The sequence below is a fragment of the Oncorhynchus mykiss genome, chromosome 1 (assembly GCF_057628025.1).
Source record: "Oncorhynchus mykiss isolate SJ-2025 chromosome 1, ASM5762802v1, whole genome shotgun sequence".
NCBI lineage: Eukaryota > Metazoa > Chordata > Actinopteri > Salmoniformes > Salmonidae > Oncorhynchus > Oncorhynchus mykiss.
In genome coordinates this window covers 25,977,208-26,000,050 of record NC_143022.1, presented here as the reverse complement: position 1 = coordinate 26,000,050, position 22,843 = coordinate 25,977,208, and the positions used below count along the sequence as shown (strand labels likewise).

Sequence of the window (22,843 nt, the reverse complement as noted above, 5' to 3'; positions counted from 1 at the left end):
TACGTACAGTCACTATGGGGATGACGTCATCAATGTACATATTGATGAAGCCAGTAACTGATGTGGTGTACTCATCAATGCCATCGGAAGAATCCCGGAACATATTCCAGTCTTTTCTAGCAAAACAGTCCAGTAGCTTAGCATCTGCTTCATCCGACCACTTTTTTTTGACCGAGTCACTGGTGCTTCCTGCTTTAATTTTTACTTGTAAGCAGGACAGGAAAATATAATTATGGTCAGATTTGCCAAATGGAGGGCGAGGGAGAGCTTTGTATGTGTCTCTGTGTGTGGAGTAAAGATGATCTAGAGTTTTTTTCCCCCTCTGGTTGCACATTTAACATGCTGATAGAAATGAGATAAAATAGATTTATGTTTCCCTGCACTAAAGTCCCCAGCAACTAGGAGCGCCTCCTCTGGATGAGCGTTTTCCTGTTGCTTATGGCGGTATACAGCTCATTGAGTGTGTAGACAGCTACGAAAAATACAGATCAAAACTCACTAAGTAGATAGTGTGGTCTACAGCTTATCATGACATACTCTACCTCAGGCGAGCAAAATCTCAAGACTTCCTTAGATATCGTGCACCAGCTGCTGTTCTATCCTGCTGATGCAGTGTGTAACCTGCTAGCTGTAGTTGAAAAATAGCTAATTCGCTGAAGTTGTCCGTGATGAGATTCGAAATTGCATCCTTTGGGCTGCTAAACGTTCACATTATATGCCCACCCATCCACCTCAACCAACCAACCGTCCTACTTCTGTTTTTGCCATCTGTCTTATGTAACCATACCAAATGTAACATATCGTACTAATTTGAATTGACAATTACTATGTTACGTCTAGTCTATGAGACCAGGTTGGACACGCTTTCACCTAATGCAGCCGCTCCTAGCAATGACTTCTGCATGGTGGTCATTAAGCACATCTCCGGATGGGACGAGAAGGTGAGTGAGCCACTACATATCTATGCTTTGTGTGTGTGTGTTTTTGTGTGAGAGGGTTAGAGCATGTGTGTCAGAAAAAGTGTGTGTGTATGTGTAAGTGTGAGCTGTGCAGGTATACCAACCCTTTGAGATCATGGCTAAGTGCCAAATACACTTGGTTCCAGCTCCCAAAGACACCACTTCAACAGTGGAGATAAAACAAAGTCCTTATTGCACTGACATTCACTCATAGAAAATCAAGTACAGTTTGCTTGTGTTGCCTACATATATAGTTATTTCTCTGATATTTGTATTATGAACTGAAGGGGAAGAAACAAAGTCAACGAGATGCATTTATATTTGATCTTTCTCTTGATTCAGGGACGCAAACTTTTGCTTCCGAGGCCAACAGCATTCACTCTCTGCCCGGCTCGGGCTTTCCTCTCTTGGGCAACTCGCTGAAGCACTCATAGCACAGCTGGGAAATCTCATCGGTAGCCCACATACTGCAGCAATAGCAGTGAGTTTTAAACCAACTAGCTAACTATGGTGGCAGGAGCCCCCTGCTGTGGTGGTTAGTTAATTGAATAAAAAAACGATGCCATTTTATTATTGTTGTATCTCACTGATACATTCATTGCATTGCACATTTTTCATTCCTCTTCTGTCTCTAATATTTACATAAGAGCAGAGGATATATGAAAGAAGAAAAAATAGATCCATTGTTATGTCAAGATCACAACTTATTTATCTCATGATCACAACATAAAAAATGTGTTTTGTCGAGATATTAAATCAAAAGTAACATGCATCACCCATTAATTTGTTCAGAAGCACCCTTTTTTTATATATATATATATATTTTAACCTTTTTATTTAACCAGGCAAGTCAGTTAAGAACAAATTCTTATTTTTAATGATGGCCTAGGAACAGTGGGTTAACTGCCTGTTCAGGGGCAGAACGACAGATTTGTACCTTGTCAGCTCGGGGATTTAAACGTGCAACCTTCCGGTTACTAGTCCAACGCTCTAACCACTAGGCTACCCTGCCGCACCATGCACAATAATAACCTCATCAAGGTGCCCTGTGGCTGCCGCTGCATTGATCACAATGTGCTCATGGGGCATTTATGCCCTGAAAGCAAAATGGCACTTGCCACATCATCATGAGGATGTTTTTGCATCATATGATGCATTTTGCATCTTCATGATGATGTGGCAAGTAACAATTAGATTTTTTAAAGTCCTATATCTTGAAAAGTTGATTGCTGACATGGAAAAAAATGTGGGACTGTGTCAACAGTGGACTAAAGAAAAAATACCAAACGTTTTTGAGTGGATTATTCCTTTAACCTATGCAAGACATGAATGGATGAGGTTATTCTAGTATTCATACACACTACATAATAAACTTTATCTTCCAGAAAGTATTTAGTTTGAAGGTCTCTAAAAGACATCAATCAAGTACTAGTCAAACAACAACATGGTACAACGTTTCTGGAAATGATGGAATCACAAATTATTTATCAACCAATTGCTGTTCATTGTTACCATGGCCCTTAGTGGCTGTACAGAGGTTTATTTGCCAATTGTTTGCCTCACATTTTGTCTTGAGTGTAGCCTGTACTGTTCATTATTCACATATGATTTGATACAGGAGTGTAACTTTGGTTTTAGAAGTGGGAGGACATTTTAAAAAAAAAATCCAGTCTGATAATCACTCCAAACAGCCAACCTGACCGCTTGGAGGCGTCCGCATGGTCCTAAAGCACACCGTTGCCTCGTTTGGCATCCATTCCTATGATAAAACTGGGGGGGACAAAAATGGAATTTCAGAATTCCCCCCGTTTCCAGTGTAAGTTTCACCCCTGATTTGATATAACAAACCATTATGTCTAATCCAGAAATTATTGTGCAATATTTCAGACAATTTTTTACTCCTTTTGGCTAAAGAGCACCCCCAGAGGCAAAAGTTCTGTATTGCCTCTAAATTGTGTGTGTTCATGCTCCTCACATGCCCATTGATAAATGAAAAGTTCAGGGCTGATTAGAAATTTTTCCATTGTCACACTAAACTGACAAGGATTTATGAAAACGAGCACACCATTTGTAAAAATTGTATGGAAAATCATCACTCTGCATCGATGTAGGCCTATTCTACACTCAAGTTTATGTAGCTGTAGGCCTACTCTACACAAGTTTACGTAGCTGTAGGCCTACTCTACACTCAAGTTTACGTAGCTGTAGGCCTACTCTACACAAGTTTACGTAGCTGTAGGCCTACTCTACACAAGTTTACGTAGCTGTAGGCCTACTCTACACAAGTTTACGTAGCTGTAGGCCTACTCTACACAAGTTTACGTAGCTGTAGGCCTACTCTACACTCAAGTTTACGTAGCTGTAGGCCTACTCTACACTCAAGTTTACGTAGCTGTAGGCCTACTCTACACAAGTTTATGTAGCTGTAGGCCTACTCTACACAAGTTTACGTAGCTGTAGGCCTACTCTACACAAGTTTACGTAGCTGTAGGCCTACTCTACACTCAAGTTTACGTAGCTGTAGGCCTACTCTACACAAGTTTACGTAGCTGTAGGCCTACTCTACACAAGTTTATGTAGCTGTAGGCCTACTCTACACTCAAGTTTACGTAGCTGTAGGCCTACTCTACACAAGTTTACGTAGCTGTAGGCCTACTCTACACAAGTTTACGTAGGTGTAGGCCTACTCTGGTACTTTGGCCTAGGCTTATTTCAAGGTCCATGAAACATAATAGGAATGGTGACAGTTAGATGTGGAAATATTGCTGTAATTTGCTTTGCAGTTCATTCTGGTATGTTCATTTTCACATAGAAATGTAACATTTTGGTCATTTAGCAGACACTCTTATCCAGAGTGATTTAGTCAGTGCGTTCAACTAAGGTAGATAAACAACACATATCACAGTCATAGCAAGTCAAACATTTCTGTAACAGTTACTGAGAATGTTGGTGATGTTCGGGCAGGCTATTTGCAAATGTATTTCTGTATTTGAAAATACAAGTATTCTGTAGTTTATTTGGATTTTTAATGGTATTTTGTAATAGTATTTTGTACTTTTTGCCCATCCCTGGCTGTGTGCTTCCAGACATTGCCCAAGGCAGCTCGATCTCAGCATAGACCCAAGCATTACAATGTTTTGGACCTTCATTGATGTTGTTTTACCATTGTTGCACTACTGTGCATACATTTTGAGATGCATTAATCAATGTAAATATTAGTGTCAAAATTGAATGTCGACATATTTCAGCAGCACAAGTCTTATTTTATCATGAAATGCTTGATGTGCCTAAAATGTGTAACTATGTATTATTATTGCTTACATTGTCATTGTCTCCTGTCAGTATCTGCAGTCGAAGTTTATGTTTGAAATGGGAGGTCATCGACACAGTGTTTCACAGAAATACTGTTAGCAGACTAATATGGCTGGCTGGATTCTAGCAATATGACATTCTAACCAAAACCAGATTCAACATTTCTAACCAAGGCATTAAGAAAATGTATTCCTTGTACCATCACAATCAACCCACTTCAAGATTTGAGTCATTTATTTGAGCTATGTACAGGTTACAATGAATTTCACAATGAACAGAAAAGAAAATCACATCTCACCAATCTTTCCTCTTAACAGAAGTCACTAATTATAACCACTATCTCTCTCCCATTCAAACACACACGCTCTCATTTTTAAATGTTAATTTCTCTTAGATAGATATGATATACTGGCTGTAGCTGTGCTGTTGTTGCGATTTGCAGTTGATACAATTATTTGAAGACATTATCCTGTTTTATGCTTCTGGTGTGCTCTAGATCTCGTGGCTGGCGTCTTCAGGCAGGACAGAAGGTTTAGGGTCATATCATAACACTAATCTTTCTGGACCATCCCTCAGCTCACTCACCTGTTCCCTACTCTGATCCTGGTTCCCTTGTACCCACAACCTAGTGTGAGGATAGGTACAGGTGGGCTCCCACAGTCCTATGGTTATAAGGTCTCCCAACCACACATGATCTGGAAGTGGGGCTAGATGATCGGAGAGTTCATATTCCTGTGATTAACAACAAAAAACTACTTGAATGAATGACTCTTCCTTCTCTATCCACCTTCCCTCACTCATTATGTGATTATTTTTCCCTTATTCCTGCCCGAATCCTTCGGTCTCCTCAATGGCAAACAGTAGTTTCTCTCGCAGTTGCTCCAGACTCTTGTAGGGTGGCAAGTCCAGGCGATTGAAGCTGTGTGAGTGATTGAGATGGAGAGAAAAGATAGAGTGAGGGATCAGTTTGGGGTACACACAGACACAAAACGAATTGATGTTATCATAGGACCGATAACAAACAATAAATCAACTATGGCAAAGGAATTCAGGAAAACATCAGTCTCACCAGGTGTGGCTTCTTGGAAGCCAAGTCTCCTTCCCCACCTTGTCTATACAGAATTTTTGTGGCCCATTACTCCCTAAGGAAAAAATAGACTGTTAGATTCTTAGGCAAAAGACATTTGACAGTGAAAAAGGTGGTTACTGAATGGTGGCTGAACTGCACCTATGAGTTCAGCAAAGCCTCCGACTGGCAGACGGCATGTTCCTGTGACAAACTGGAGCAGGCGGATCCGCTTCTCATTGTCCATCTCCTTTACCACCTACATAATACACAGGTATGGGCAATACGTACACATAGTGAGACAAACAGTCACACAGAGACACACACAGCAGTAAAGGGAGGCCACTGTACTGTACCTGCCAGAACCAATGTATCTGCTTGCTGTTCTTGGTGTAGTGCCGATAGATGGTGTTCTTCTGCCAGTCACTGAGGTCTATCTCCTGCATCCCACATAGCATCAGCTGGAGGGAGGAATGAGAACATACCATTAACCCACAGTCACAGAAAGAGCATCTGCAACAAATAGTCCCCTCTACCAACTTAAGTCATTGTGAAAGCTCCATAACCTATAACTCCGCCTATCTAACCGAGCACACTTCCTGCATTTTCTTCCAGCCTCATTACGTACCTCCAGCTCTTTCTCGTCAAAGTAGCGAAGCCACTCAAGAGGCACGACTTCATTGAAGCCATCCAGGAAGGCTTTGGTCTGCTCCTCCACCCCACGTGTGAACCGCCAGTCTGTCAGCAGACTGTAGAGAGACAGGGATGATAAAATAGCATTTTCTAGGCAACAAGGAAGGATATTCATTGACGTAAGTGTCAAGATGAAACAAGATGAATGCTAGTCTGTGGCACACCAGTGACGGATAGCACAGTGATTGACAAGAGGGACAAAGTAGTGATGGAGATGGCTGACCTGATGTACTCTTCCTTGTTCTCCGTGGTGACCAGCTCGTCCTCTCCGTCATCCTTCAGCTGGTGGGTGGACACCTTCCCCAGAATCTCCATATCCTGAGCAAAGTACAGCTCCACCCCACCCTCCTCCAGACTGTTATCTCTGTAGACAGATCACAGATGCATCGTAAACGTATTGAAGCTTTAAGCTGCACAATTATGTCAAATGCTTCCATAACACTCTTCACATACTTTTCAGATTCACACAATTTGCCACAAGGGCGCACACATTCAAACAGACATAATGAAGGGGCGGAGTACTTACTTCACCCACATGATGGAGTTGTAAAACTCAGGGTCAATAGACTCCAAGTCTTTCAGAGTGGGTTTCTTGTTGAGCATACGCTTGTAGAACGGCAGAGTGAAGCCAGTATCGATGAACTTGCCATGGTACAGGGCCTAGAGGGAGAGGGGAGGAGAGAGTGGATGCGATAAGTACTACACCAAAACATGTCATAAGCTTCATCTCTCTCCTGTGCTGATACACATAGATGAAGACACATTTAGCCCAACCACAGTAAAGTGATCACACACACGCACCGTTTCAATACTAACAGAACGCACACACAGAAAACACACACAAGTCTGTCTGTGTGTGGAGAAGATGGATTCAGTTAGTAGTGAAACAGTGGGTAAGAGGTGTGGTCTGTGTCCGGCAGTGAGGTCATGGGGGGGGGGGGGGGGGGGGGGGTTAGGGGCCTGTCTTTTCTGGATATTGTCACAGAGAGAGTTGGGTTTGGAAAGATGGGCGGTGGGGGTGGGGAGGGTTCTATACTTCTTTTAGGAACACGGCTTTAAAACGATTTAGAGATTAAGGAACACACACACAGACCGTCATACACTGTGCTCTCCTCTCCTGTTCCTAAAAATCCTTCTGTGCAACACATCCTCATCATATGTTAAATTCTAACCATAACTATTGCTGTAGTTTACTTTAGTTGTTGCAAATCTGCACCAAATTTGCCAATTAAGCATCGCTCACCATGGCGATGAATCGCCCTATGAAACGGAAGTATGTGAGGTGGTCAGGGTTGATGGAGGAGGCGGGGTTGATCTGCAGGCAGTAGTTGTTCTTCCCAGCGTACTCAAACAGACAGTACATGGGGTTCAGCACCTCGTGGGACAACAGGAAGAACCACTCTCTGTATGGAGGAGAGACAGGGCAGTACACATCTATATCTATCAGAGGGACAGGAAATCTACCTAATCTGGCTATGTGTGAGGGGTACAGATTGTCACTTTTGACACTGCTTTTTTGTATTGTCTACAGAGTAGTACAGCATTAAAAACATCTCATACATTACAAAATCACACATTTGACAACAACAATATGAGATATTCTGACAGGACAAAAAAGCATCACAGTGGCTATAATTTCTAAATAATCAGAATTGGGTCCAGTTTCTGCATACACTTGCTCATTAATAAACAAATGTAACTCAAAAGTAACTAATAAACTAATGAATAAAAGCACAATGTCAAATTCACAAATAATTCAATATGTATACCAACATTATAACATGGAGGACATTAGCTGTATGGCAGTTTCAACAAAAATATGTCATTTAAAAAAATGATCAGATATTTGGAATATTGGTTTTATTGTGGTAATGACTTTTCCATTTATCACCATATAAGTGCTGTAATTTATGCTAACATTTTAAAATGTCACCTCTATAAACAAACTCCAAAATGTCTTCCAAATTTCCCGTTTCTATCTGCAAAATATGAAAGAGAAACTGCCATAATGAGGAATGGTCCAACCAACCAGGGTTTCTGGACATTTGACCGGCAACATTTACATTTACCGGACCCATATGCATTGGGTGTGTAATATGATTAGGTCGTCCACCCTTGGTGCTCAGAATGACAGAAATCACATTTTGATTATGGTAATTCATAATAACAGAACATGCAAGTCGAGGATGGAAAGATGTGCAGTCCTTCTTACCGAATTCTGATGTGCAATTTGAAGATGTTAGAATAACTGTCCACATGTACTTTTCCTCAGCCAACAAGATGAGTAACAAACAGCAAAATCACTAGCCTATGTCAATCTACTATCCTCCATAGTACAAAAGTTGACCTATTCTATTGGTCAGCTTGTCACGGGAGAAATAGCCTATTTCAAACAGACTCTGGGACAGTTGTGGGAACGATAGATCCCAAATTCATACAACCAGTTGGTCTAGGCTACATAATATATATTTTTTAAAGCAATGAGTGATGCAACTAATCAGAACATTTAGCTTAAAATGTTGATAAGCTATTATTTCTTCACATTATAAGCGCAGTAATGCACACAAGGCAGTAGGCTGCCCGTGAATGTTCCTTCCATAATACAATTAGCAGGAAAACACCAAAACATCCATTAGAAATGCTGAAAGAGAGATCTAATAGGCTCATTTGAAGCAAGGTAAGACTCATAATATGTATTAAAACGTTCACGTTTAAAACAATGAAGTAAATGTTTTCAAAATGCATACTGCCTCCAACTCATTGCAAAGTGGTGTGTGATGCACTGATGAAGCCTGCCTTCCGTTGCCATTTGAGATGCTACAGTAGCAGCTCTCCAACTGTCTGACAGATTTTCAGCTCAAAGGCTCTGTATGCTGTACGCGTGTGATAAATAACGTATATACTGTACACGAGGCAATGTCATTCCAAGAAAATCGCAAATTAACCTATGGACTGAAAAGCATGACCAGTCAAATCTATTTCCATCAATGAATAGGCTAAAAAAACATTTTTCCTCAATGGGATTTTTTCATCTTCTCCCAGACAATTGGCCGGTGCCAATTTTATTGATTGGATTTTCAATATTTATAGATTTTTATCGGCCAAAAGCCAGCTATTACTGGCTAATTACAACCAACACAGAGACATGACTGAACGATTATTCAAAATCTTTACCTTTACACAGTCAGCACATGGACATACAAATATACATACTAACACACACAACACCATAAAGCACCACGAAGACAAGCAGTATAATGTAGAATATGAATGCATGTAGAGAATGAAGCCCCGGCCACCACCAAGCCCCTGACCTTTGCCCCCACAGCCGGCCAGCCAGTCCCGGGGGTCGTACCGGGGCTGTGCAGACACATCCAAACATCCCGTCCGTGGTTCTACCCTGTGGTAGAACAGCATGACGTAACCTACCATAGGGTAAAACCACTGGCGCGACACCGGAGACAGAGACACACGCAAACACAGACCACGTGGAGGAGCAGGAGGAGGAGCAGGAGGAGGAGCAGGAGGAACAAAGCCCGGGATCCCACCGCTGACACCAACCAGTGGTGGAAACACTGTTACAAGTCCACAAACACCAAAACACATACAGACAACAGATGACAGTGCAAGAGACAGGGAGTTGATAAATGATGGATGATGAATAATTAAGTGAGGAACACAGGGTAGACAAAGAATACTTATAGCTGAGGTAGGAGAAAGAAAGACAACTGTTGTAAGAGGCAGAAGGCCAGGCATGCAGGCAGTAGACGGCCATCTTACCTAGCAATGCCTCCATAATCAAGACCTTCCTCTCCCCTCATGATGATGTAGAGTCTTCTACGCAAGTCATATGGTTTCACATTCATGATCTGAGGAAAAAGGACAAAACACAAGCACATGCATCACAACACCCTACGATCCTATATTAGATGTTAAAATACAAATTGTAGTACTAATGAATAGATAAACAACAGCAACCCTCATGCAAGTTTAATTACATAACATTTAAAATAGAATATCCTCAGCAGGGAAACCGACTCCACGTCATCCTTACCTGCTGAAATGAGTCCTCAAATAGAGTCTGTCTGGACACTGAGATTTTCACATGGCTGGGTAAGGCATTGGACTGGAGAGGCAGAGAGAAGTGTAAAAATATATTTCCTCAATGCTAGACATTAGGCAAAGAGATCGAGTCGGCACAGTATAAAATAACTTGGCTAGAGATAAGACCCTGTTCTCATAACAGAGGTCTGAGAAACGACAGTCAGCACTTACATGGCACAGGAAGCGGAACTGGTGGTACTTCCACCTGAAGCTGCGATCATAGGCCCCGGGAGAACTACCCGTTCTCGACCTACAGAGAAACAAAAGGAGAGTATTTTTTGCTGTACCAGCAAGAAATAAAGCCAGACTTCAAATGTGTGCATGTCAGGGGAGGGATATTGGAGCTGTACTGGGCAAAGACAGGCCTGTCATGGCTGTGCTGTGCACAAATGCTTTAGAGACAGGAAAATAAGCCCAGCTGTGGAGCTGCACAGTGAGGACTTTGGGCAGTATTCTAAGGAGGTGGTCAGATCTGATGTGCAGCAGGAGCTGGGTTAAGCCCAGAGATGGAGGTATGCCTTGGTGTGCAGCTGTGTTAGTACAAGCTACACCACTTCACTACAGACATTCTGGATAAGTGCCTCGTCAGCAGAGCAAAAACTGAGGGCGAGAGACAGAGCAAGGAAGGGGAAATACGGAGGTTGAACGAAAGAGAGAGAGAGTGAGGCCTCTAATACTCGCTGATTCGGTTTGTTGAACGCTGCCAGGCCCAACTTGGTTTTGGTTAGGAAGTTTCAGACCACAGAGGCAACCCTTTGGCTACAGATATGGACTGCAGCAGTATCAAATGTAAAACATTTGAGACAGTTTAAGAACCCTCTATGGCCTCTCATCTAAAAATATAACACCAAGACCTTCATATGTTTCAATGTCAGCATGAACACTTGCTCTCTCTCAATCACACACATCCATACGTACACACAGACAGAGTCAGATAGCAGAGCAGTCTGCTTTGGATTTGATTTGTTGGCCCACATCTGTTCATTTTCCCGACTGTCTTTTGGAAGATGTCAAAATAGGGCCATGCATCAAGGCAAAACACGTGTTTATATTAGTGTGTGCTTGCTTGCATATGTGTGTACATTATATATATATATATATATATATATATAAAATCCCCTTTCTTGTATCTAGGCTAGCTATCTATGCCCTAAAGATAGTCAACTTGAATTCGCTTAGGTTCAAACAAACAAAAAAAAAGATGACAAAAGCAGGCTAAGAGATCCCTACATACATCATCCCTGACAGAAAGGAGTCGTACAGTGCTTTTGTCAGGAGCTTTTATGAGGAAATGTAACTGCCCTTATCTGCAGATTAATATTTACCCTGACTCAAACCCGGGACGAGGGTCTTTAAAGCTGGTGGTGCGAGAGTTGTGATCCACAAAATATCGGACTCCCTCTGCGGTGTACTTCATTTCCCAGCCAGGGGGCAGGGGGGGTTCCTGGATCATCCTGTAAGAGGGAGAGGGCAGTGAGCAGAGCCTAAACGGGAGGCTCCCCAAACTAGGCACACCTGTCCCCCCCGGCCCCGGCTCTGGCCCCGGCTCTGGCCCCGGCTCTGGCCCCGGCTCTGGCCCTGGGCTCTGGCCCTGGGCTCTGGCCCTGGGCTCTGGCCCCGGCCCTTTCCCCGTCCCACTAGAAGCTCTCCCTGCCCACGACTCAGAACCTCGGAGCTCAGTGGTGAAGATAATAAGACCACACGGATGTTATACAACATGAAAATATAAATACGAGTTCACTGAGGGGGTGGATGAGGGAGTGAATTAACTAAATGATGAATGAATAAAATGTTATGACATTGTAAAATTATCTAAAAAATCCCTAATACAATTAAGATAAAGCGACCATCCACCATTACTGTAGTTTTGTTGTTCAATTTGATGTGAGGGGACAGCAATGCCATCCACACTAGTTCAGGGGTAGAGATGCCCGAGGCCTCTCTTTGACCAATTAGCTTACAATACTAATCTAAACCCCTCCCACACAGCTTAGAGGGCAGCCCTAGTGAGGTGACATGGCCTACTATGGGGTTGATACAGGACACTGTCCTATTCACCAATTATTGTATCTGTAAATTACGTCTATGATTATGATAACATGGTTGTGCTGCATAGTGTTGGGCCCTCGAGCTAGCAGTCCCTATCTTACACTAGTTCATGTAATATCAGTGAAAATATGGTCGCAATGTATGGTGACATTTCTCTGAGACACCTGTGTGTACAAACATGAACACGCACACATACGATGATACAGAACAAACACACACTCAAGCATGATCCCTCACACTTTCACAGTGGAGCAGACAGATTGGCTTACCCTTGGGTTCTTGGGTCCTCCCACTGTGTGGTCCGTGTGTTGTGGTTGACAAAATACACCCTCCCATTGTCCTGCCGTTTCTCTACAGGGACCAAGAGAAGTGGCTACAGTTAACAACAGGATGGATCATCAGTGTATTCTTTTGTTACCTGACAGAGAGGCTGTACTGTGTGGGGACTTGGGACGTGTGAATAGTGAGTGAGAATCAGAGAGAAGAGGAGGAAAGAGAAAGAAAGGGTGGCTGAATTTCGTGGCATTTCTCTCAAGCTTGTTCCAAAATACCTTTCTACAATCCACCTCAGCCTTTCTGACTTGGCTCTGGTGGAGACAGGGTTGGAGAAAGACGAGACAGGGTTGGAGAAAGACGAGACAGGGTTGGAGAAAGACGAGACAGGGTTGGAGAAAGACGGGCCATGGGGCTCAGAGAGAATGTTGCAGAGGTGTAAAGGGCAAGAGCTAAACTGTGAGGGAAAGTAGAAGTATTATTTTATTAAAAAAAATATTTAACTAGGCAAGTCAGTTAAGAACAAATTCTTATTTACATTGACTGCCTACCAAAAAGCAAAAGGCCTCCTGCGGGGAAGGGATTGGGGCTGGGATTGAAAATAAAAATCTATAAAATAAAAAGTATAGGACATAACAGGAGAGGAGAGTAACAATTTGCTGATTCATTTATATTTCTAGCAGTCGAGGATATAGATATAGATATATATATATATCTCTCCACCCCCACTCGCCTCTTTCAATGACAACATGGAAGATAATAACATGTCAACTTCCTCAACCAAGAATGTGTGTAGTGTGTTGTGTGAGTTAATATGTTAAAGTTTGTACATCTCTGTGTTGCTTTACTTTCCTGACCATAGTTGGTGCCCCCTCCACCACCTCCCTCCCTCCCTCCCTCCCTTCTCTCGCTCTCTTCACTCCCCTCTCTCGCTCTCTTCACTCCCCTCTCTCTCTCGCTCTCTTCACTCCCCTCTCTCTCTCGCTCTCTTCACTCCCCTCTCTCTCTCGCTCTCTTCACTCCCCTCTCTCTCTCGCTCTCTTCACTCCCCTCTCTCTTCACTCCCCTCTCTCTTCACTCCCCTCTCTCTCTCTTCACTCCCCTCTCTCTCTCTCTTCACTCCTCTCTCTCTCTACACTCCCCTCTCTCTCTCCACCCCTCTCTCTCTTTCTCTCTCCCCTCTCTCTCTCTCTTTCTCTCTCCCCTCTCTCTCTCTCTCTCTTCACTCCCCTCTCTCTCTCTTCACTCCCCTCTCTCTCTTCACTCCCCTCTCTCTCTCTCTTCACTCCCCTCTCTCATCACTCTCTCTCTCTTCACTCCCCTCTCTCTCTCTCGCTCTCTCTCTCTTCACTCCCCTCGCTCTCTCTCTTCACTCCCCTCTCTCTCTCTTCACTCCCCTCTCTCATCACTCTCTCTCTTCACTCCCCTCTCTCTCTCGCTCTCTCTCTTCACTCCCCTCGCTCTCTCTCTCTTCACTCCCCTCGCTCTCTCTCTTCACTCCCCTCGCTCTCTCTCTCTTCACTCCCCTCGCTCTCTCTCTCTTTCTCTCTCCCCTCTCTCTCTCTCTCTCTTCACTCCCCTCGCTCTCTCTTCACTCCCCTCGCTCTCTCTCTTCACTCCCCTCGCTCTCTCTCTTCACTCCCCTCGCTCTCTCTCTCTTCACTCCCCTCGCTCTCTCTTCACTCCCTCGCTTTCTCTTACTTCACTCCCCTCGCTCTCTCTTCACTCCTCTCTCTCTTCACTCCCCTCGCTCTCTCTCTTCACTCCCCTCGCTCTCTCTCTTCACTCCCCTCGCTCTCCACCCCCACTCGCCTAGCTCCACTCCCACTACCCTCTCTCCAATCCCACTCACTGACATCTTGATCTCATTAGCAGACGTGTGTGGAGCGCGCAGGAACAGTAGCCCTCATGTTGCAACTCTTACTAGCCTGTTCATTTCCCCCTCTCCTTCACTTCCCTCCTGAATTCATCTCCTCCTTTATTTTACTGTTCCCGCGCTCCGTCAAGTCATTCTCTCCTTTTCCTTTCTCCTGTTAAGAGTTTCTTTCAATCGACCCCCTCTTCTACGCCCCTCAGATGACATACAGAAATACATTACAGGAAATCCATAAAAATGTAAGTCCAAGGTATAATTGAGGCTTTTGCCTGCGATGCCGCAACATGTTGAAAACTAATCATGGTTAGAAAATAAGAGTGAGTGTGTATGTAAGTGATAAGTATGTTCAAATGGGAGATGGAGAGAAAAATGCCAATGACCATTACTTTTGAGTGTTTTGTGTATACATTGTATAATTTTTGCGTGGCGATATATTGGAATGTATGAGAGTAGAGAGCTATAGGAATATATAAGTAGAGCATATTACAACCAATTCCTTGAGATTACACTTGATACAACAACTAATCAATAATAGCAGGGGAAAAACTGAAATCTCCCACATTTCAATCAAATCATATGTTGTTGACCAATAACTAACTGTAAGGAGAGTTATGCTGAATGGAAGAACAAAGGGATCTTCAGCATGAGCTTCTATGATGAAGGACAAGGCTGTATATCACAGTGTATACAAGATAGTGAACATTACATCTGGGCCTACAGCGGCGTGTATCTGTAGGCCTGTGTGTCTGTGTGTGTGTGCGTGTGTTTGTGAGAATGACAAACAAACCAACTCTCCCCCTTCAACACAAAAACAAAGTCCTGTGCCCTTGAAAGGCATACAGGCATCAGAACCCACTCTCATAACAAGTAGTGCAGGTGTCGATGTAGCCAATGCCTCTCCTGCATCACTGGACGCAGTAGTATTTCCCCTCACTCATCTCACTGGTTTCAGGTCCTGGGACCACCGGGGACCACTGACGGCTAGAACCCGGACGATACCAGTATTGAGATACTCGTTAGTAGTGGAGAGGAAATAAAACACGAAGCGGATTTCACTTCTTTAGGAAAACAGCCCTGATGTTGGAAACAAACATTATGTTCTCATCCAGAGTAACATTTAAATATTTCCCAAGCTATAGCACACTATATTTTACAGCAGGTTTTACCAAAGAGTTTGGTCTACTTGGTGTTGCAATTTTTGCCATGGAAAAAAACGTTGCGATACTGGTATCGTCACAGCCTTACCGAGGGCCACTGACTACAGGGCCTAGTATGAGTATGGTGAGAGGTGTAGATGAAGGTGTACTTACCCCATCCTGAAGGGAGCGCACCGAGAGGGTCATTTTCCACAGCAGGAGCACCAGACGACTGATGGATAAAGAGAGAGAATACGTTTCCAGTTAGGAATCTTTCCTCTCCTTCTTCCACCTTTCAGTCTTCTTCTCTCACGCTCTTCACTGCAGTGGCTCTGTGTGAAATTCTTCTGTCCGTACACAAAGCTCTCAACCAAGTTCTCACACTGGTGTGAGGTAGAAAAAAAACTCAGAAAACCAAACATACAGGAAAAAATTAATAATAAATGCAGCAAATGCCTCAAAACGCCACAGAAACCTCAAGTCTAGAGGAGCAGGAGCGAACAGAGTGGAAAGCGGGGTGTCACAGGGAAGTCCAGTCTTTTTTGAGGGGTGCTAAGGCGTACCCCAGAAGGCTGAGGTGACCTCTCCCATGCAGCTGGAACAGGAGACTGACAGAGAGGCTCAGACGCAGCTCGTATGCCTTCCAAAAACTACACGCTCAGGAGGAGAGAAAAAACAAACTGTTCCAATGAGCTCACTGGCTGGCCTTAAGACCCACCCCGGCTTCTACCCCCCCTGCACCCCTCTCTACCCCCCCCCCCCTGCACCCCTCCCTACCCCACCAATCTGCAGAGGTCCTCCTCTTCTAGATATGCTGTGAAAGTAAGCAGGGAGGCGTGATGTCTGAGCAAACTGAGGGAACATTCATCCTTGTTCCCGACTGCCCACCCCTTCTGACAAAAGCACCTTTATTCACCCTGCACTGGAACCAGTGTGGTTTACTCAGCCTGTGCATACAGAGAGAAAGAGAGAGTGTGTGCCACTGTACGGAAAATGTGTATATAACAAATACTGATTGAATGTGTAAGAGATTGCATTTGATTCTGTGTGTGTGTGTGTGTGAGTGCATTTGCCACTGAGTGGAAAGATGTTTGTGAGGAGTTAGTGCACAGACTGTTGGTTCCATGACTGAGTATGAAAGCTGTACCTTTGGATGAAAATCTAATTTATGCATTCATTCTCCTCACCTCAGGTCTGCAAAACTGCCCTCCAAGCAGTCCATGTGTCACTGAAGGTAACTCCACACAACTTCACTCAGCATTTGCCCAGAATAATCATATGGTGCCCCTTTATGAGAATTCATCATGGAAACTTTGAGAAGAACGGAAGGAATAAGATAGTAAAGAGTGAAAAGAGGAGGACGATGCATGTGGGGTTAAAGGGGAATGTGTGTGTGTCACTCAATCTACAGCCAATCCATGTTTGAGACCCACCCTTCTGTGTTTCTGTGACTAAAAAAGGTTAAAAAAAGAAGGAAATAAAGACATGACATCATCTGCTATGCCCTGACCATTCAGTTCCTCGCCAGAGGATGTGAAAGAGAGCTAGAGAGAGAAAGAAGGAGGAAAAGACAGGGAAAACAAGAGTGAAAAAATTAAAAGCAGCAGAGGGGGTGGTAAAAAGCGCGATAGTACGTCTTTCTCCTTACTAAGATACTATATATGGTGATTGAGTGGTAAGTGGGTGATGTGAGTTGAGATATTATTCTTGATAAAAATATTTAAATTGCAACAGACTCCTTCTATCTCGCTGCTGAGAATTACAACAAAAAGGCCAGTTAGTCTCTAAACACTGAAAACCTTGCCAGAACCATATGAATGACCGGCACTATGAGTGGGAAAAGTCACATAGACCTACATTGCACACTAATTTAATGTAGTTCCTCTAATGTTAGCGCTGGAAAAAAAGTCTTAAAAGAAGTTCACCCAAAGGGGCAAAACAATGGTAGTGGTGGAAGTAGGACCCCTGATAAAATGCTCAACAGTGACTAAAATACTCAAACTAGTTTAAACCAGGTTGTATTACAATGTGGTATCTTAGAAAGGTGTATAGAAGGTCCACTGCAGCCGTGTTAATCTCAATATCAAATCATGTCTGGGTAATAATAACAATTAAGTACCTTAAATGTGATAGCTTTCAAATAAAATGGTCAAAAGGAAACCAAAATAGCTTCTTAGCAATGGGCAATTTCTAAGGCATTTTTTTTTCTAGGACTGTCTGAGTGTTCTGAGTGGGGAGGGGAAAACTGAACATTAGCTGTTATTGGCAGAGAGGTTTGGAACTCTCTTTCTTATTGGTCTATTAACTATACTGAACAGAAAAATAAACGCAACATGTAAAGTGTTGGTCTCATGTTTCATGACCTGAAATAAATAGTGAGCACAAATTTGTTTACATCCCTGTTAGTGAGCATTTCTCCTTTGCCATGATAATCCATCCACCTGACGACTGGTGTGGCATATCAAGAAGCTGATTTAACAGGATGATCATTACACAGGTGCACCATGTGCTAGGAACAATAAAAGGCCACTCTAAAATGTGCAGTTTTGTCACACAACACAACTCTAGAGCTCTGTCAGAGTGACCATCGGGCTGTTGGTCACCTCCATGACCAAAGCCCTTGTCCTCTAGGAAGTCTTGGTTGTTCAAACTTCTTCCATTTAAAAATGATGGAGGCCACTGTGTTCTTGGGGACCTTCAATGCTGCAGGCATTTTCTGGAAACGGGATGCAAGATGGAAACGGGATGCAAGATGGAAACGGGATGCAAGATGGAAACGGGATGCAAGATGGAAACGGGATGCAAGATGGTAGCGGGATGCAAGATGGAAACGGGATGCAAGATGGAAACGGGATGCAAGATGGAAACGGGATGCAAGATGGAAACGGGACCCACCGGAGCTCAATTTCAAGTCTCATAGCAAAGGGTCTGAATACTTACGTAAATTAAGTATGTCTGTTTTTTTATTATTTGTTAAAAATGTCTAAAAACCTGTTTTCGTTTTGTCATTATGGGGTATTGTGTATAGATTGATTGTTTCAGTTAATCCATTTTAGAATAAGGCTGTAACGCAACGAAATGTGGAAAAAGTCAAGGGGTCTGAATACTTTCCAAAGGCACTGTATGTCCATTGTTTAGCTGGAATGGAAACTTTGTATACTGTATATTTGACTGTGCTACGTGGGTGTCTCACCTAGCTATTTTAAGATGAATGCACTATGTGTAAGTCGCTCTGGATAAAAGCATCAGCTAAATGTCTAAAATGTCAAATTTAAATGTTTTACACACAGATCTCATATTACTGTATAATTTTTTTTTAATAACAATATTGATGTCACAAATGTATTATTTGTACAGTTAATTATGAAAATGTTTAGTTATTTGTATTTATTTTACATTTGTCTGTGTAACACCTAGCAGTACTACTTCATTCTCTGAGAGTGAGCCAGATATATAGCGTTTTGCAAAACAACATGATTATTTGTCTCTCTAAAATGATAGATTTCAAACAAATACATGTCTGACATGGAAAAACCCCATGACATGATTAGAAAGTGAAAAAACACCACATCTCTTTCATAAGTCCTTTAAACAATAAACGCTCATTTACCAACATTTCTCCAAAAGGATATATAGTGTTTTGGAAAGAAACTTCACATATCAGCAGCATACCACCCTGCATCCCACTGCTAGCTTGCTTCAGAAGCTAAGCAGGGTCCATCCTGGATGGGAGACCAGATTCTGCTGGAAGTGTTGGAGGGCCAGTAGAGTTCACTTTTCCCTGTAGTCTAAAGAGATCCCAATGCCCCAGTGAAGGGGACAATGCCCTGCATAGGGTGTAGACCTTCAGATGGGACGTTAAACGGGTTTCCTGACTCTATGTGGTAATTAAATATCCCATAGAACGTATTGTAGGCCTCTTGAGTGGCACAATGCTTTAAGGCAGTGCTAACTGTGCCACTAGAGATTCTGGGTTCGAGTCCAGGCTGTCGCAGCCAGCCGCAACCGGGAGACCCATGGGGCGGCGCACAATTGGTCCAGCGTCGTCCGGGTTAGGGGAGGGTTTGGCCGGCAGGGATGTCCTTGTCCCATCCCGCACCAGCGATTACTGTGGCGGGCCAGGCATAGTGCACGCTGACACGGTCGCCAGGTGTATGGTGTTTCCTCCCACACAATGGTGTGGCTGGCTTTCAGGTTAAGTGGGAATTGTGTCAAGATGCAGTGCAGATTGTTTGGGTTGTGTTTCGGAAGACGCATGGCTCTTGACCTTCGATGAGACAAGACTGTAACAAGCAATTGGATTCCACTAAATTGGGGAGAAAAAGGGGTTTAAAAAAATAAATATGACCTTATTGTAAGAGTGGGGATGTTAACCCTGATGTAATGGCTTCATGCCCACCCTGGTCCCATTCCACCATGGCCACCTAATCACTCCTATTGGGCATATATCACTCTCCACCTGATAGCTGGTAAGTGTTCTGGCACAAAATGATCGCTGTGCATCACCGTGGTGGATGAGGTGAGTTTCCCCCCTACTCTGTAAAGTGCTTTGAATACCTCAGTTAGCAGAAAAGCACTATATAAATACAATCAATTATTACATTTAAAACAGGAAAAATCACATTTTGACTGCCTTGGGCCTTTAAGTAGGTAGTTGAGTACTGAGACAATGGACCAGTTCCAGTGGTGTTGCTGCATGAACCCCTCTTTCAGTGAGAATGGACAGAGCGAATAAGAAGCAGGAGGTAGAAAAGGGGGAATTTTGGAGGCAGAAACAGCAGTCAATGACTGACTGCTCTTTGTGTTGTGTTATGTACTGTGTGTTATGTACTTAATCTATGTCTTGGTGTGTACTGTGTCACATAGTTGTTCCTATGTGTGTGTGTGTGTGTGTGTGTGTGTGTGTGTGTGTGTGTGTGTGTGTGTGTGTGTGTAAGCGATGAGCGAGCAAGCATGTGTGCTCTCACAGCTGTAATGTTGGGAGTCAAGTTTGACATTTCTGTCTTAGCACGTGACAATGAGCAGGGTCAAGGGGCCAGTCTACTTTAAATCGATCATGACATTATAATGGGCTCAGCTCACAAACGCACCAGCACATATATGCAACATTCTCGAACCTGGTAACATTTGATACAGAATGCAAGTGAATGATCTCTCTCAAATGACGAGCAAAGCTAAAAGTATAGTATGGACTAAACGTGCTCTTATCTGGCCATGGAGGGGGGTGAGTGACGTCAGAGTCCCAAGCAGCCAGCTGATCACCCCCGCCCCCCCAACTAATTTTGCACAGACCGGCCTAAAAATAAGCAAGCTAACAGCGAAGCGGCATTCCAAAACAGAATCCGCCTACCAGCAACAGCAGACCGGACAGCTAGTTCTCAGGGACTCATGGTTACTCATAATCAATGAGGTGGATGTTATTTTGAAAAGAGGTTCAGAATTAGCTTGTTGAGCAGACTGGGTGGGTGGGAGCAGGGAGGTTTTAATAGAAACCAATGAGAGTTTCAGCTCATTTCAGTAATTTGATGTACCATGGAACGCCCATTTCAGATTCAGAATGCTTTATTATTTTTACCTCAACGAATGCCCTTCTGTACCCTTGTGTTTTACCCAGAATTATATGCTGAGGGAAAGCTTTTAGAGGGCCACACCTAAAGGGGCTAAATAAGTAGTACAGACAGTACAGTAGTTCTATGTTGAGTTACCTGGTAGAGGAACCTCTGGCTGAACTGGTGCATTGCCCCTTGGAGCTGGTTGCGCTGGGACTGCCACTGCTCATAGTTCCGGACTGATTCTTCTGTGGGTCGCTGCCACGTGGTGGTTCTGGTGTTGTGGTCCACATAGTAGAACCTGCCTCGCTGGTCCACACGCTTCTCCCAACTGTACAGGGACAGAGAGAGAGGAGTGAGACTCATTCAAATGTACAAACGGACATACACACACAGACATATATAATTATGGACATAGACAAGCTAGGATATGCAAACACAAGATTAAGATATGCATTATCCCACAGAAACACATGTAAACCAACACAAGCACATTCCCAGTTCAGTACAGTTGTGTTTTATTATGTGTGCAGGCTGCTGCTGCTGTTCTCATATATCTGACTAAACCAGAACAGTATTTGGAAGACAAAACAGCAAATACTTCTGTATGCTAACACACACACAGCTCAGAAATTCCTCAAAAAGGAACTTTGAGAGACGCAATGTAACATCCCTCCCTGTTCCCTGTGCTGCTGTTTCCCTGAGACCCTACAGAACAGTATTGTGGCTCCTATATCCTATAGAGCAGTACTGTGGCTCCTATATCCTATAGAGCAGTACTGTGGCTCCTATATCCCACAGAACAGTACTGTGGCTCCTATATCCTACAGAGCAGTACTGTGGCTCCTATATCCTACAGAGCAGTACTGTGGCTCCTATATCCTACAGAGCAGTACTGTGGCTCCTATATCCTACAGAGCAGTACTGTGGCTCCTATATCTCACAGAGCAGTACTGTGACTCATATATCCCACAGAGCAGTACAGTGGCTCCTATATCCCACAGAGCAGTACTGTGGCTCCTATATCCCACAGAGCAGTACTGTGGCTCCTATATCCTGCAGAGCAGTACTGTGGCTCCTATATCCTACAGAGCAGTACTGTGGCTCCTATATCTCACAGAGCAGTACTGTGACTCCTATATCCCACAGAGCAGTACAGTGGCTCCTATATCCACAGAACAGTACTGTGGCTCCCATACTGTCTGGAACATGAGAGCAGTTAAACCCCTACGCTGCTAGAAAAAGAGCTCAGCTCAAAACCCATTAATGCAGGCCCACACCACGCCTTTCATCTGAGCTGCACTACGGTTGGAGGTTGGGTGTGTGGCAGCTCCATGCTAACTCAGACCAGGTACGTGTACCAAGCACTAAGCACTAAATCCGGCAGCTGTAGTCAGAACCAGTCCAGCCTCCGAGAGGCGAGACGCTAATTGAGCCTCATATGGGTCCAGAATAGCGCTGCATACATGTGCTCTTTCTAAGAAAGGACTTTTGTTCTCCAGACCGTTCCCTTCTGTGGAAAAAGTGAGACGGGGCAGGAGTGAGCTTTACCTCAAACAGGCTTCTCACACAGCGCAAATGAAAATCAATAAATATTCACTGAAATAAAATGGCAATAAAAGGCTCTGGTACCGCCACAAGAGAGAGCTGGGTTCCGCAGCACACAGTGAGAAACACCACTGGAAATCAACAGAGACTCAAACAATCAGTGCTGGTGATTCACAGCCTGTTAAAGAGATGAGAGACCAAATGGCCAAACACATAAAACACACACTAACAGACCTGACACACACTACTACTGTAAGAAAAGGACTCCTCTAAATGGA

At 43.6% G+C, this 22,843-nt stretch overlaps 1 protein-coding gene across 2 annotated transcripts in view; it reads right to left on the bottom strand.

Moving 5' to 3' along the window:
• Positions 1–4,490: 4,490 nt before the first annotated feature.
• The window catches only part of wwp2 (WW domain containing E3 ubiquitin protein ligase 2), a 42,201-nt gene continuing 23,848 nt past the window's right edge, over positions 4,491–22,843 (bottom strand). The window contains exons 10-24 of one of the 2 annotated variants that reach the window (XM_036973896.2): positions 21,174–21,348; positions 15,643–15,700; positions 12,453–12,534; positions 11,460–11,588; positions 10,306–10,384; positions 10,085–10,156; positions 9,811–9,899; positions 7,274–7,433; positions 6,557–6,690; positions 6,254–6,394; positions 5,966–6,086; positions 5,694–5,798; positions 5,500–5,596; positions 5,341–5,413; positions 4,491–5,190 (exon numbers count right to left, since the gene is read on the bottom strand). In XM_036973896.2, coding sequence (XP_036829791.2) covers positions 5,091–5,190; positions 5,341–5,413; positions 5,500–5,596; positions 5,694–5,798; positions 5,966–6,086; positions 6,254–6,394; positions 6,557–6,690; positions 7,274–7,433; positions 9,811–9,899; positions 10,085–10,156; positions 10,306–10,384; positions 11,460–11,588; positions 12,453–12,534; positions 15,643–15,700; positions 21,174–21,348 — 1,615 coding nt within the window. In that variant the 3' untranslated portion in view covers positions 4,491–5,090. The remainder of the gene's footprint in view (positions 5,191–5,340; positions 5,414–5,499; positions 5,597–5,693; positions 5,799–5,965; positions 6,087–6,253; positions 6,395–6,556; positions 6,691–7,273; positions 7,434–9,810; positions 9,900–10,084; positions 10,157–10,305; positions 10,385–11,459; positions 11,589–12,452; positions 12,535–15,642; positions 15,701–21,173; positions 21,349–22,843) is intronic. The other variant, XM_090214737.1, reaches the window with a different exon arrangement.